The sequence below is a fragment of the Erythrolamprus reginae genome, chromosome 2 (assembly GCF_031021105.1).
Source record: "Erythrolamprus reginae isolate rEryReg1 chromosome 2, rEryReg1.hap1, whole genome shotgun sequence".
NCBI lineage: Eukaryota > Metazoa > Chordata > Lepidosauria > Squamata > Dipsadidae > Erythrolamprus > Erythrolamprus reginae.
In genome coordinates this window covers 190,279,938-190,295,924 of record NC_091951.1, presented here as the reverse complement: position 1 = coordinate 190,295,924, position 15,987 = coordinate 190,279,938, and the positions used below count along the sequence as shown (strand labels likewise).

The 15,987-nt window shown below is 40.5% G+C and overlaps 1 protein-coding gene across 1 annotated transcript in view; it reads right to left on the bottom strand.

Moving 5' to 3' along the window:
• COL2A1 (collagen type II alpha 1 chain) overlaps nucleotides 1-15,987 on the bottom strand; it is a 100,123-nt gene that overhangs the window by 31,903 nt on the left and 52,233 nt on the right. Inside the window, exons 26-36 of the mRNA XM_070740898.1 lie at nucleotides 15,715-15,768; nucleotides 14,250-14,348; nucleotides 12,466-12,519; nucleotides 10,782-10,835; nucleotides 8,029-8,082; nucleotides 6,787-6,840; nucleotides 5,839-5,883; nucleotides 5,611-5,709; nucleotides 4,038-4,145; nucleotides 2,948-3,001; nucleotides 720-773 (exon numbers count right to left, since the gene is read on the bottom strand). Coding sequence (XP_070596999.1) covers nucleotides 720-773; nucleotides 2,948-3,001; nucleotides 4,038-4,145; nucleotides 5,611-5,709; nucleotides 5,839-5,883; nucleotides 6,787-6,840; nucleotides 8,029-8,082; nucleotides 10,782-10,835; nucleotides 12,466-12,519; nucleotides 14,250-14,348; nucleotides 15,715-15,768 — 729 coding nt within the window. The remainder of the gene's footprint in view (nucleotides 1-719; nucleotides 774-2,947; nucleotides 3,002-4,037; nucleotides 4,146-5,610; nucleotides 5,710-5,838; nucleotides 5,884-6,786; nucleotides 6,841-8,028; nucleotides 8,083-10,781; nucleotides 10,836-12,465; nucleotides 12,520-14,249; nucleotides 14,349-15,714; nucleotides 15,769-15,987) is intronic.

Genomic DNA, 15,987 nt, shown 5'->3' with positions numbered 1-15,987 from the left:
ATAGATAATTATCAACTATATTCTTCCTACTGAACAGTTCTTATTGCTGGAACTTCTGATTCTGTGGTTTCTTCCTAAACCCCAGGAAGCGAGAAAATTCAGATGTACAAGAAGTCAATAAGTCCATCAATGTAAACATAATGGGGTTATCATCAATACAGCTCTAAGCTTCTAATGAAGTTCTAATGAAGTTAAATTGATACTTCATCCCCCATGTTTTTCCTCATCTCTCTGGATCTAGGTCATAAAGCATAGCTAATGTGATTTCTTATTGTGTTTACTGTTCCACGTATACTTTTTGTCATAAAGCATAGCTTCCCAAGGCTCTTCGAAGGCCTAGAAATAGTTTTTAAGGCACTCTAAAAAGAGTGTTGCATTGGATAGAATGCAGTATTGCAGGTTAATTCTGCTGATTGCCAACAGTTCGATTCTCAGTGGCTCAGGGTTGAGTCAGCCTTCCATCCTTCCAAGGTCAGTAAAATGAGGATCCAGATTGTTGGGGCCAATAGCTGACTTTGTAAACTGCTTAGAGTGGGCTGTAAAGCACTGTGAAGCTGTATATCAGTCTAAGTGCTATTGATAATCCACAGACACACTCCAAATTCTCAGTACTGGGTGATAGGAAACATTACTGTGGAAGTACAACTATTCGGAGAGCATACATGTGGCTTCTAACTCTCTACTTGTCACATGACCTAACAAGAGACAGAACCTCTTACCTTCTCTCCACTAGGGCCACCAGGACCAGTAGGACCAATGGGACCACTCAAGCCCTGACAATGAAGAAAATAAAGAGTTAGATGTACTGATAGAAAACAAGATCAGAGGTATCCCAACCTTCTGTTCATATCCTCACTTATTAAATTAAAATAGGTCCAAATCAAACCAATGACTTCCTTCCTCTTTTTCACCCTTTTTCCTTGTACCTGTTCATTTATTTTACAATTCAAAGCTATTCCACACATGTAAATTGCACAAATCATAATGTTTGAATTAAATTATACTGAATTTTCTATAGCGCTCAGTCTTTTTCCAACTGACATAATAGCCCACTATAAAATAGAATAGCAAACATTTTTCTTAACTACCCTGTTTCCCCCAAAATAAGTCACCCCGAAAGTATGACATAGGAGAGGTTTTGTAGAATTGCCTAATATAAGGCATCCCCCGAAAGTAAGATGTAGGAGACGTTTCATTTCGCAACATTCCCGAACAGAACATATATAACACTGCTGTCCATAAAGTGTATCCCAAAACGCTAAATCAAACAGATTTGCTTGTTTGGATGCATTTTTGCTGCAGCAGGATGCAGGATACAATTCATTGAAAAAAAATAAGACATCCCCTGAATATAAGACAAAGCACATCTTTGGGAGCAAAAATTAATATAAGACGCTGTCTTATTTTCGGGGAAACACGGTAGTTATTCCCAGCCTTTTTCTAATACAGTTCTGTTAGCACATCAACTGCAGTATGTAGGTTTGGATCTCGGTCTGAGTCCACCATGGTTGCTTCCTGCCTCTGTGTCCTTCCATATCGCGTTATCTAATATGGCTAAGGAAAGAACAGAGGCAGTGCAGCTGCAATGCTAGCATGGCAGTAAAATACTGAACAAGATTTGGGAACGAAATCCTGTTCATGGCCAACTTGGATCCTCCATCTACAGTAGTTCAACACATTTGAAAACATGAAAATAATAGGCTTTGATTGGGAGTCCAGGATGTTGTCCATAAAAGCTACCACTTCCTGCTGCCATTCCTCCATAAAGGAGAAGGTGAGATGCTACCATCACATCCCGTATCCTCCTGGAATATTGTCGCAGTTCAATACTGGGCTCCATGCAGTGATGGGCTCCTACGGGTATAGTCAGGTACACAGTATCCCTTCTGGGTATGTTTTTCCTATCGCAGTAAATGAGTTTGAATGTGTATAATTTTAGAAGAACTGTGCGTGCGTGCGTGCGTGAGTGTACATATACTTTATATAGTAGATAATCAGGGGTGGGCTACTGCCTGGATGGGGGAGACCGCAGTGGGGTAGAGAAAATGGAGCTCCAGAGCACCCAATTTGCACTGAAAATTATTGAAACAAAATGCGTAAGCCATGCCCACAGTGTGGTAGTAAAAATTTTGGTAGCCCATCACTGGGTCCATGGCTGATGTGCCTTCATTTGAATTGAACACATTGGGCAATGGATCCCTTATGCCTTCGTCCCATAATACAATAGGGATAATAGCACTTATGACAATTCTAAAGCTTTAAACCTTAACTAAGCCTTTGTTTTTATTGATCCTTTATTGGGGGGGGGGTTGGGTCTTCTCTCTATTGAAGAAAATAAGGTGTCACCATCACAGACTGCATTTTCTTGCATAGAGAAAACACAGGACAACACCAGAATAAATTATCTAAGGGTGGTTGTATAATAAGGAGGGTTGACTCTGAAAAGGGAGAGACCAGAGGTCGGTTCCTCACGGTTTGGATCGATTCTATGGAACCGGTAGCAGGAATTTTCCCTTGCTTGCCAAACTGGGACCAATGGCTGGCTGGCCACGCCCCTGAATTGTCTCTCTTGTTTTTTGCTTCTGCACATATAGAAGTTGTTTTTTGCTTCTGTGCATGCGCAGAAGCTGAGTTTTCAGCACTGCAAATGGCCATGCAACATGCCCATGTAGTGCAGGAGGAAGCGAAATGGCAGCTAGGTAAGTTAGAACGCATCCCTGGGCGAGACAATTTGCTCAGTAAGGAGTTTAATCTATTTTAATTAAACACTCTGTTAGATTAATTAGGTATTGTCAGAGTTCTCTGCGGCTTGGCACTAATGAGAGTCTAGGATTATATAGACCAATATGTTACATATTCCCCCTCCACACTAGTCATCCACTTATTTCATTAAATAAAAATTTTGCTGCCTTAAGAGAAGAGAAATTGATTTCTGATGTGGACATACGCGGCTGCCATCTTTGCCAGGAGCACCTTCTGGGCCTTTCTCACCAGCATCACCCTGTTGGGAAAATACCAAAGGAATAATGACTTAAAGTAGCCCATATCAACTTGGAACCCTGATCCCTTACATTGTGATTTTCTGCCCTTGCCTCTTGTATTATTTTATGAAACTTTAAGAAAAATGACAACATTTATTTTTTTAAAAACATAGACTTATCATTTTTTTAAAAAAACAAACAGCAATGTAACCATTTATCCACAATGCCTCTTGTAAATAAGAATCCATAATTAAAAAAACTAACCTTTTTAACAAAAGGAAGATAACTTTTAAAAACATTTTACTAAACTATAGAGAGAATTTTTAAAAAACTAAACCACAGGAAACAAAGGGGGATTAAAAAAACATAATAAGCAACTTAACAAAATCCGACACTTAAAAAAAAAACCACACATACAACTCTTGAAAATGTGGTGCTTAATAGTTCATATATTAGTAGCAGCTAGGATAGTTTTTGCTCAAAAATGGAAATAAATAGAGATTCCAAAAGAAGCAGAAATACTTAAGAAAGTTTTAGAATGCGCAGAGCTCGACATGATGACGAGATGGTTAAATAATCAAGAAGACTCAGAATTTTATGATATCTGGCAGAAGGTATATATTTGGTGGGATAAAAAGAAAAAGGGATAAGCTTGCTATTATATCACTTTGAAAATTTGAACCTAATAGTAAAACTGTATTAGATTGTGATTACCTATAATATAAATGTTATTTCTTTTTCTCTTGTCTTCTTTATTTTAGTTTGATTCAATCTACAAATTAAGAATTTATAGATATATATTCTTATAAACTTTTAGATGTGTTTTTATGTAGTGTCTTATAATAGATATTTTTATATATTTCATAGACGGTGTCAAACAACAATAAGATCTTTCTTCTCTTTGTATCATGAAGACTTCTACTTTGAGCAGAGCAACTGTAGCTCCACTAAATGTTATATATCGTGTTTGTTTGAGAAAAATAATAAAAAAATATTTTTTTTAAAAAAAAGAAAATATGGTGCTTTGAAATTTTATGGAAAGTCTCTGCTACTTACCCTGTCTCCCTTTGGTCCAGGAATACCTCCAGCTCCTCTCTCACCAGGCATTCCCTGAAGACCTGGGGGGCCTTGGGCTCCAGGAGGCCCACCAGGACCAGCTGCACCCTAAGCAAGAAAAACAACATACTGTATTTTTCAGAGTATAAGTCACACCTTTTTCCTCCCTAAAAGAGGCGGAAAATTTGGGTGCGTCTCATATGCCGATGTAGCTTTTTGCAAGGTTTTTTTCCCATCCCTAACTAGATGCTAACAATCTTCCGCACAGACTGACTACAAGCATAGACATGATGCTGTGGCACAGATGATCCACTGGAACTTGTGCCGGAACTACCATTTCCCAGTGGCAAAGAACTGGTGGGATCATAAGCCCGAGTCTGTGGAGAGGGGCGGCATACAAATCTGATTAAACTTGAAACTTGAAAAAGTGGTCGAAAATGAGCAAGCACAACTATTGTGGGACTTCCGACTTCAGACTGACCGAATTCTGAAGCATAACACACCAGACATTGTGATCGTGGAGAAAAAGAAAGTATGGATCATCGACATCGCAATCCCAGGGGACAGCAGAATTGAGGAGAAGCAGCTAGAGAAATTAGTGAAATACGAAGATCTAAAAATCGAGCTGCAATGACTCTGGCATAAGCCAGTGAAAGTGGTCCCAGTGGTACTTGGTACGCTGGGCGCAGTGCCAAAGGATCTCAGCGGACATTTGAAAACCATCAGAATTGACAAAATCTCCATCTGTCAATTGCAAAAGGCCACTTTACTGGGATTGGCACACATAATTTGCCGCTACATCACGCAGTCCTAGGTGCTTGGGAAGCGCCCGACTGGTGATGAAATACGAAATCCAGCATAGTGATCTCGTTTGCTGTGTTGTATTGACATAATAAATAATGATAATAACAACAACAACAACAACAAACAACAATAATAATAACAACAACCAACAACAACAACAACAATAATAATCTATTAGATTTGCATGCCAACCCTCTCTGAAGACTAATGTGCTGAAGGTGAACAAACTAAGGATGCTAACCAGATGAATACCTGGTAGATAGATTTCCCCCCACTATTTTCCTTCCCCAAAACTAAGGTGCCTCTTATACTCCAGTGTGTCTTATATTCTGAAAAATAAGATAGGTCACAATACCAAACTGCATTAGATAATAACAGAAGAGCTAGCTTGATGTAATAGTTAAACAACAACCTGGGAGTTCTAGTTCTGCCTTAGGCACAAAGCCAGCTAGGTTATCTTGTGCCAGTCTTTCTCTCTCAGCTCTAGAAGGGAAGCAATGGCAAACTTGCCAAATAAATTGCAGGGACCTGAAGTGGTCTTCTCCAACTTGGTGCTTTCTAGATGTGATGGATTTCAATGTCCAATACTGTATACACTGGCCAAAGAATTGTGGAGCTCAATTAAACACTTCTAGTGGGTACCAGGCTGAGGAAAGCTCTTCCAGAAGAGTCCAATGCCACTTTTTTTTGTAGGGTTGGCAGCCACTGGGTGGCAAAACGTATTCAGCCTCATTACAGAGTAAGAAAACAAGGCAAATACTCAGCCTACCTTGGGTCCATCAGTACCAGGGGTACCCGGAAGCCCTCGAGCACCAGCCAAGCCTTGGGCACCTGCAGATCCACGTTCTCCTGGGAAACCACGTTCACCCTGGAAAGGAGAGATTTTCCTTAGTGCCATTGAGAGTCTATACCGATAAATAATGAATCAAGCTGCTGTTTTGCTACTTCCACTTATGAGTTAAGTTCAGGGGCTCAAATTGAACTGTAGGTGACTTACTCTGGGACCAACAAGACCAGGAGCACCAGCTTCTCCAGGAACACCCTGAAACCAAAACAAAAGAGTTGAAAACAGAAGGACAGGGAAAGAAGCTACTAACAGACCTTCCTAAAACTTAACACGATTCCCTATTAGCCATTAACAAATAAGGCAAGCTAAAAAAAATATTAATCAAAATTCATAGGTGAAGAATATTATTTATTTATTCATTTTATTTATTTATAACTAAATAAATAATATTTATTATATTTATCATACTCAATTCACATGTTAGGGTTTAATTTGGACAAGCATCTTTTCAGCTTTTTCACTTTTAAATATTACTTTTAATGCCGTATTGACAAAAAAACACACCCTCTAAAAGGCAAAGTCATGATGAGAATTATAGTTTAGAAAAATTGTCTGTGTTTCTAATCACATATGGCCATGGTTGAAAAGTTTGATCAATATCATGATTCTGTCTATTTTTACAAATAAGACAAATATCAGCATTTTGGACTGATATATATTGCTTCCTGCACTGTAAACCTACTGAATATCTCAGTAGTGATTCATAATTTCTATTTAGCAGTAGCAGAGTTATAATGTAAGTTATAATGTAAAAAGGACGTTGATACTCTAGAAAGTTGCAGAGAACAGCAATGAAGATGATTAGGGCACTGGAGTCTAAAACATATGAAGAACAGGTGCAGGAACTGGGCATGGCTAGTTTAATGAAAAGAAGGACTGGGGATGAGATAGAACATAGAATTCTTTATTGGCCAAGTGTGATTGGACACAGAAGGAATTTGTCTTTAGTACATATGCTCTCAGTGTACATAATTCAATCTACTTCCACATCTAGAAGCTATTTTGAATCTATGGAAAAGACGTAGGAAAGGCTGCATTTTCAGACTGGTAAGCATCTATGTTGTATGTGCTAAATGGGGATTGATAATTATAACTTACTTGGTCACCTGGTTTTCCACCTTCGCCTGGAGGGCCTGCGGGGCCTGGAAGTCCCTGAAAGCAAGAGATTATTTTGGTATTAGGAAGGCTCACCATTCTCTTCGAGAAGTAACATCCTGCCCCAGCTAAGTGGATCCAGGGCAGGAATTAGATCCAAAGGAACAATCACTAATTTACCATCAAACATGATGTAAATCTAATACTAATACGGCGCCTAAAACATGATTTAAGTATTGCCCACAAGATCATATGCTGCAACGTCCTACCAGTCAATGACTACTTCAGCTTCAACCGCAACAATACAAGAGCACGCAACAAATTCAAACTTAATGTCAACCGCTCCAAACTTGACTGTAAAAAATATGACTTTAACAATCGAGTTGTCGAAGCGTGGAACTCATTACCGGACTCAATAGTGTCAACCCCTAACCCCCAACATTTCTCCCTTAGACTATCCACGATTGACCTCTCCAGGTTCCTAAGAGGTCAGTAAGGGGCATACATAAGTGCACTAGTGTGCCTTTCGTCCCCTGTCCAATTGTCTTTCCTTTATCTCATATATCATATATATTTTCTTCCTTTCATATATCTTCTCTATTTTTACATATTATCTTTATATATATTACTTCATGTCTATTCTCTTCCATATGTATTGTGTATTGGACAAATGAATAAATAAATAAATAAAAATAAAATAGATTGGACAATAGTATCCCCCTACCTAGATGATGGGACAACTATGGATACATTCCTATTGTGGCTCTCAAACACCTGCAACAAAACTACATCTGCCTACTTTGAGCATCTCTGATTAATATATAAGCCCAATTCAGCCTCATTCATTCATTTTCTCTCTTACATTTCCCCCCTGTACAAACTGTGAGACATACAGCCTTTGGGATATGCCAGGAATCCAGGAAAAGAGGTGATAGACAGACTAAATAAAAATAGTGCTTTCCTTGTTGCCTCCCTGGTACCTGACAAAATTATTTGGCAGGAAGTTATCATCAACAAATGCAACCCTGAAAACATCTATGCATTTTTGAGGAACAGATACAATTCAATATTTTAGACAAATTTCATGGTGCGTTCAGCAGGAATTGGATAGGTTTTTCCCCCTTCTGCCTGTGTCTATTTATACTCCCCCTTGCAAAAGCAGATTTACTTGCTAGGACTGGGTGGGGAGGGGGGAATGTCCTCCAGCATGGTAGTAAAGGCTTGGAATAGAATTGCTGCACTTACTTGGAATCCAGATGGTCCAGGGGCACCCTGTTCACCTCTCTCTCCAACAGCCCCCTGCAAATATCATCATCATCATCATTAGCAAAAAAAAAAAACAACAACACTGTGAGTCTAACAGGAAGGGGAGAGATATAATTCATGGAATCAAAAACACAGAGCTTACCCAAAGATTATTGATTACTTACAGTTATGTCCTATTAAATGGATTTATACTCTCTTCCATAATGGACCACCCACCATCAACTAAGCCAGTGGTTCTCAACCTGGAGGTCAGAACCCCTTTGGGGGGGGTCAAACAACTGTTTCATGTGGGTCACCTAAGACCATGGGAAAAGACAAATTTCCTATGGTGTTAGGAACTGAAGCTTCTATTCTGGCGCCTTAGAACCTATTTTCACAATACAATCAATCAGGCATTTACAGTGGGAGTGTCCCTCTGGCCTTCCTGCCAATCAGCTTAAAGCTCTGTTGGGAGAATTGGCACTAGACTTATGGTTGGGGGTCACCACAACGTGAGGAACTGGATTAAGAGGTCACGGCATTAGAAAGGTTGAGAACCATTGTACTAAGCCAGTGTTTTTCAACCAGTGTGCCGTGGCACACTAGTGTGCCGCGAGACATGGTCAGGTGTGCCGCGAAGCTCAGAGAGAGAAAGAAAGGAAGAAAGAAAGCAAGAGAGAGAGAGAGAGAGAAAGCAAGAGAGAGAGAGAGAGAGAGAAAGAGAACAAGAGAGAGAGAAAGAAAGCAAGAGAGAGAAAGAGAACAAGAAAAAGAAAGCAAGAGAGAAAGAGAGAGAGCAAGAGAAAGAAAGAAAGCAAGAGAAAGAGAGGGTGGGAAGGAGAGAGAGAGAAAGACATAGAGGGAGGTAGGGAGGGAGAGAGAAAGAGAGCAAAAAAGAGAGGAAAGAAGGAAGAGAAAGAAAGAGGGATGGAGAGAGAGAGAGAGAAAGAAAGAGGAAGGGAGAGAAAGAGGGGGGAGAGAGAAATAGAGCCAAAGGGAGGAAGAGAGAGATATAATTTTTTTGTCCAAACTTTTTTTAGCCCCCACCCCACGCCCGCTCAATGTGCCCCAGGGTTTCGTAAATGTAAAAAATGTGCCGCGGCTCAAAAAAGGTTGAAAATCACTGTACTAAGCAGTGGTGAGTTGCTACTGGTTCAGACTGGTTCACATGAACCGGTGGTGGAAATTTGGCCACAGTTGCCAAACTGGTAGTGAAGGCCGGCTTGCCATGCCCCCAAACCGGTTCCTCGGTTGCTGCTATTTGAAAGCGGCTGGCATATAACCCTCTGCACATGCACAAAGGCTTTTGCACATGTGCAGAGGGTCAGTACCTGACATGACACGCACACTTCCGAACCAATAGGGAAGGTAAGAGAAATCCACCCCTGCTACTAAGCTATTGGCAATCCTTAAATTTCAATACAGTAGTACCTCTAGATACGAGCTGCTCCACATGTGAGTATTTCAAGATACGAGCCGCGAGGGGAGAGAAATTTCTGTTCCAGACCCGAGCTCAAATTCGGGATACGAGCCGAGCGTCCACTAGGTGGCGCAATAATCCTTGCTTTAGGTTATCTCGGAGGGGGGAAAACAAAGTCTAAAGCCATTTGTTCCAGATACGAGTTGCTCGACATACAAGCTCCCTTCTAGAACCAATTATACTCGTATCTAGGGGTACTACTGTATAGTTAAATGTTCTTTGTGTAGCTGTTGTGTTGAGCCCTCAGTGGTAGAACGCCAAGTTCTATTACTCATTACTAAAGAATTCTATGGTTCTGCTGTGATCACTACTATCTTCTCCCATAGCTTCGTTTCCTACTTTGCTGCAAAGTTCACATTCTATCCATAAGTTAGAGCTCTTCCTGTACTTTTCATAGCAAAACCTTAGAATTCCCCAACAGGAGTAATAGAAACGGACGTAATACTGCTGAGGGCTGAACACCTGATGTGTTATAGTGTTTGAACCAGGGGTGGTAGGTTCTAACTTGCCTCACGTCTGGTTTGCATCCTCTCGCACTGTGTGGGCATATGCATGTTGCATGCTACGTGGCTGCACTGAGCGCATATACATGTGCAGTGCCAAAAACCTGGCTTTTGCGTGTGCACAAAAGCAAAAAACAGCTTCTGCATGTGGATAGAAGCCAAAACCAAGAGGGGGCGCCTACATTGCCACCAAAAGCGCTGGTTCAGTGGCCAGCTGGCGATTGCTCTCGTTTCGGTGAGCAGGGGGAAATTCCTGCTACCGGTTCTATAGAACCGGTCCAAACTGGGAGCAACCCACCTCTGGTTTGAACTATGGAGACTAGATTGAAATTCATCTGCTTAATGAAAGAACACGGGCCAGTCTCAGACTAATCTATTCCACAAGACTTTTGCTAGGATAAAGTGGAATATGAAGAAAACAAGAACTGTCCCTTTGAGATGTTTACAGGGAAAAATAAGCTATAAATGTAATGAAGAAATTATTCAGAATACTCCCCCTGCAAATAAAAGAGAACGAATGAGAAACTAATATTGTATGCAACTTAATTGAATCCAATGAAGGACAGCAACTTTTGCTTAAACAATCTGCTGAGTGATCACTTTCTGATCATAACAAGCCAAAAGGAAATCCTGCTCATCCTCATAAAAGCCCAGTTTCCCTAAACTTAGGAAAGGATAGGATTTTGATTCTGCCTCCTTTCTATAACAGTTGTGTCTAGGTAATCTGTAGATGGCATGCTCCTAAAAATAAAAAGAAAGGAAATACTCACAGCAGGTCCTGGTGGTCCAGCTGCTCCTGTCTCACCATCTTTGCCAGGAAGACCCTGAAAGAAAAAGGTGCAGATTGATCATTGATCACCTCATCTCTCCTCCCATTACCCCAGAATAAAAGCAGTTAACATTCTTTGCTCTGAGAAGGAGGAGGAGAAGGAGAAGAAGAAGAGGAGGAGGAGGAGGAAGAAGGGGAGGAGGAGGAGAAGAAAAGAAGAAGAGAGGAGGAGGAGGAAGAAGAAGAGGAGGAGGAAGGAGGGGAGGAAGGAGGAGAAGAAAAGAAGAAGAGGAGGAGAGGAGGAGGAGGAAGAAGAAGAGGAGGAGGAAGGAGGGGAGAAAGGAGGAGAAGAAAAGAAGAAGAGGAGGAGAGGAGGAGGAGGAAGAAGAAGAGGAGGAGGAAGGAGGGGAGGAAGGAGGAGAAGAAAAGAAGAAGAGGAGGAGAGGAGGAGGAGGAAGAAGAAGAGGAGGAGGAAGAAGGGGAGGAAGGAGGAGAAGAAAAGAAGAAGAGGAGGAGAGGAGGAGGAGGAAGAAGAAGAGGAGGAGGAGGAAGAAGGGAAGGAGGAGGAGGAGGAGGAAGGAGGAGGAGGAGGGAGGAGGAGAAGGAGGAGGAGAAGAAAAGAACAAGAAGAAGAGGAGGAGGAAGAAGGGGAGGAAGGAGGAGAAGAAAAGAAGAAGAGGAGGAGGAGGAAGAAGGAGAGGAGGAAGAGGAAGAAGAGGAAGAAGGGAAAAAGAAGAAGAGGAAGAGGAAGAGGAAGAGGAAGAAGAAGAAGAAGAAGAAGAAGAAGAAGAAGAAGAAGAAGAAGAAGAAGAAGAAGAAGAAGAAGAAGACGACAACTACCCTTCTTTGGGTATTTTAATACCGTACATATTTTTGGAATGTCTGCATGCTGTACTTTTAATAATTCTCAAAGAGAAAAATGTTAGGTCAGACGAATATGTCAAGATTTGTCAAAATGGAATGAAAATGTGTCACTTTTGGAAGCTATTGCTCTTTCTTGCCCCTCCTTGCTGAAGGTAGCACTCCAGTGTGTGCACCTAGCAATTATTGAAGCATAGCACAGATGCACTTCGATACTGTACATGCGTGCATTAGCTGCTCTGTACATAAGCAAAGTGTTCAAGAAAGGAAGGAGACTCAGAGACATGCACCCATATTTTGAGGTTTCTAAAGCACGTGCATAATTATTAAAGTTTTCCAATACTACAACTCTGAACAAGCAAAATTACTTTTCAAATACTTCAAGGTTCTGCATACTTTTCCAGATAATTCTAGCAAACTAATGTTTCATTGTTAGAAATTGGGCTGATGAGCATCATTTGTGGGAAACTTAAAGAACAAAGAAGAGTTTTATTTAACATGGAGAAAAATGCAACACTGAGTTGTATAATTAGTTTCAATGTGCCTCTTTGCCAGCACTGATTTGTTTGCATAGTTGGTCATGAGAATTATTTCCCACAGCCTCTCATCACTGCGTCTCAGTACTTAGGATCTCAGCTAACATCTGCCTTATACAGATGTGGAGTAAGAAGGGAAGAAGAGGATGGTCCCTTCTTTCAGACGATATGAAGAAACTGAGTTGTTTTTACTACAATGTGGGGCTGTGTTATTTAACCTTTTAGAGAAAGTCTATAAACAAACAGCAAAAGGCTTTTTAACTGTAGAGGGACAGAGAATAAACTCACCCGCAGTCCAGGAGCACCAGGTAGTCCTTTCTCACCAGCCTTACCAGCTTCACCCTAAAGAGAAAGATGAACGAAATAATTTATAAGCATATTTTACAAAAGATAAAAGATCCAGCTGGAGATCCTCTATGTCTCAAACTCCGTGTCCTTCTATCCTATTCTTTCTCCATTAAATAGTGTTTCATAGGATTACAGTAACTATTTGCCTTTGTTTGTGATTATAGTAACTACTATACATGAGAGAAGAGGAAATGAGAAGAAAAACAAGAGACAATTTTTTAGCTATAGGACTTAAGCATACTTGGGAGAAAAAGGGGAAAATACAAAATTAGGTAAACCATCTGATTATGGCTAAATAAAGAGTTCTTATTTCTGGTCATGTTGAATAGATATCTAGACCGAATAGTGCACTTTTCCCCCAAATGTCTAATGGAGTAATAGTTTTTCTTATCTAACAAAGGAGTGAGTGTTTGGGGGGTAGTATTAAGTCCTTTATTTCTTTTTTGCAATGTATAATTGTTAAGAGAGAGAGAGAGAGAGAAAACACAGAGTAAATGGAAAAGAGGGCTATACATGGGGCTTCCAAGATCTGCCCACGTTTCACCAACACTCCACGGCCTGCACTGGCTGCCGATCAGTTTCTGGTCACAATTCAAAGTGTCGGTTATGGCCTATAAAGCCCTACATGGCATTGGACCAGAATATCTCCGAGACCGCCTCCTGCCGCACAAATCCCAGCAGCCGACTAGGTCCCACAGAGTTGGCCTTCTCCAGGTCCCATCGACCAAACAATGTCGGTTGGCAGGACCCAGGAGAAGAGCCTTCTCTGTGGCGGCCCCGGCCCTCTGGAATCAACTCCCGCCAGAGATTCGAATAGCCCCCACCCTCCTTGCCTTCCGTAAAATGCTGAAGACCCACTTTTGTCGCCAGGCGAGGGGATAATTACCATCTTTCCCCCGTTTTTATTATGTTTTTGGCCTTACTGTATGATAGATTAGGCTCAATGTGTATGACTGGACAGTTAGGGGTTTTATTATGTTATTAATGCCTTCTTAAATGGATTTAATTTTTTTTTCATTATTAGATTTGTAATGTATTGTATTACTGTTATGCTGGGAGCCGCCCCGAGTCTTCGGAGAGGGGCGGCATACAAATCTAATAAACTATAACTAAACTATAAACTATAACTATTTTTGTTCATTTATATTACAACTTCGCAGATTAATAAGGAGAGCTGAAGATCCAAACATGAGTTTATAGAAAATGGGGCGAGGTATGTAATTAAGAATTGCTTGGTTGTAGTTTAAGCAACAGTGATGAGCTGTTAATGAACTAATCTTTGCGAGAAATTAAGAGAAATGTAATACTGATTTGGGGATTTGATGATTAAATTCTATCAGATTATAGAAGTAATGTAGGGTATTGTTAATATTAGAATAAGAGTTGGTTCTATTTCTTATCTACAGCTGCACCAAAGAAAGTCAGAAGCCATTGTTTTTCTGTTTTTCTTTCCTTTCCCTCACTTTTCCTCACTACTTTCTTTCATTTTTCTTGCTTGTTTACTTTTTATTCATGTTTTCAAAATGTAACAAAATCGTAGTTTTTAAAAAAGGACAACAGTTACTACCCAAATTGGAGAGAGCAGAAAAAGTATGGCAAATAAGGAGAAATGTTGACTAATTTGTAGACCTTTCTGTTAGTCGGGCAAATGTCATAATTGCTCCCTATTTCCCTTCAAATCTGCCTGGGTCGTGCTTCTAAGTGTCAAATACAGCTTTACTTACGTTAGCACCTTTGGGGCCTGGGAAACCCATGACACCAGGCTGACCACGAGTACCTTGAGGACCAGGTGGGCCAGGCCGTCCATCTTCACCCGGAGCACCCTATAGAGAGGGAGAAAGTATAGGCATCCACTGCTAAAGCAGGTGAACGTCAAGCCGCTACAGGCCTAGCTCGGTAGAAATGCTAACTTGGCCTGGAAAAGAGGCTGTTTGCTTTATTAACCTGTTTTAAAAAGTCAGTGTAAACTCGATCTATAACTATAGTCATTCACCCTTCATGCTGTTTGTTGTACAGTGATGGGATCTATTTCCTCATGAAAGTATTCAAAGAGTTATTGTGGTCTAAAGCAGTGTTTCCCAACCTTGGCAACTTGAAGATATCTGGACTTCAACTCCCAGAATTCCCCAGCCAGCATTCGCTGGCTGGGGAATTCTGGGAGTTGAAGTCCAGATATCTTCAAGTTGCCAAGGTTGGGAAACACTGGTCTAAAGCAAGGGTCTCCAACCAGTGGGACACCGCCCAGTAGTGGGCCGTGAAGGGTTTGTAACTGGGCCATGGAAACAGCAGGTGAGCCATTTGCAGCGAGCACACTTGCTCCATTTATGTGAGGGGTAGGCACATGTGCAACCATTGGTGGAAATGGAGTTGTGTGCACACATGCACACTTGCCAGCCACTTGTGCAAATCATCCCCTCCCTCCTGCCAGTCCACAAAGCCAGAAATGTTGGGGAACTCTGGTCTAGAAGTAAAAGTGTTGGATTAGGACTGGGAAGACACATGTTTTAAGCCACCATTAACTAAGGAATTATACTAGATACACTTTCTTAGCAATTCTTTCTTAGTCTAACCTACTCATAAATTTGCCATTGTGGGGATTAAACAAATAAAAGATCCCCTATAAGCTGAGACCTGAAAGCAAGACAGGATGCACATCTCACTATTAAGAATATTATGAATAACAACAATGGATTCATCAAGCATAGAAATACATATTTTCAGATACTGTCTATCTATCTATCTATCTATCTATCTATCTATCTATCTATCTATCTATCTATCTATCTATCTATCTATCTATAATCTATCTATCTAGCATGCGTGTGTGTTTCTGTTGCTATCTCTTTCTTCATCCATCACAATTACAACCAGAGTTCACGTATTACAGGTTATTGGCTTAATATATATTGTCTTAAGTCCCCACTGTGGTTTATAAAACATGTTGTTATTAAGTTGTGATAAATATGGCTGTATGTGGTTTAGTCAATAAACTAGGTGTAAGAAAAAAATGGCTTAGCGCAGGTCATAACTTTAAATCCAACTTCGATATTTTTAAAAAATTCTCCGCACAAGTTAATGCCAAGGAAATGTTTGCAATTCTGCCTTGTTTTATCATCATATTCTTCTAGCTTAACCGTATTCTCAAATATTCTGCATGCCACAAGAAGAAAAGTACAGAATTTCACTTACAGATGGGCCAACTTTGCCTTGAGCACCAGCATCCCCAGGGCGACCAGTGAGTCCCTAGTAAGAAGAGGTTATATATATAAAAAAGAAATTAAGATAGTTTTGGACTTCTTCAAGTGTTGCCAAGAAAATTAATTCTGATGTTAATTTACCCACTGCTTTCATTGTCTCAAGCCTTAGGAACAATAGCTGAAGCAATATGCCCAATATAAATGTCTGAAAGATTGTAGAACCTGTTTTTGTGTTTCCTTCCTTCCTTCCTTCCTTCCTTCCTTC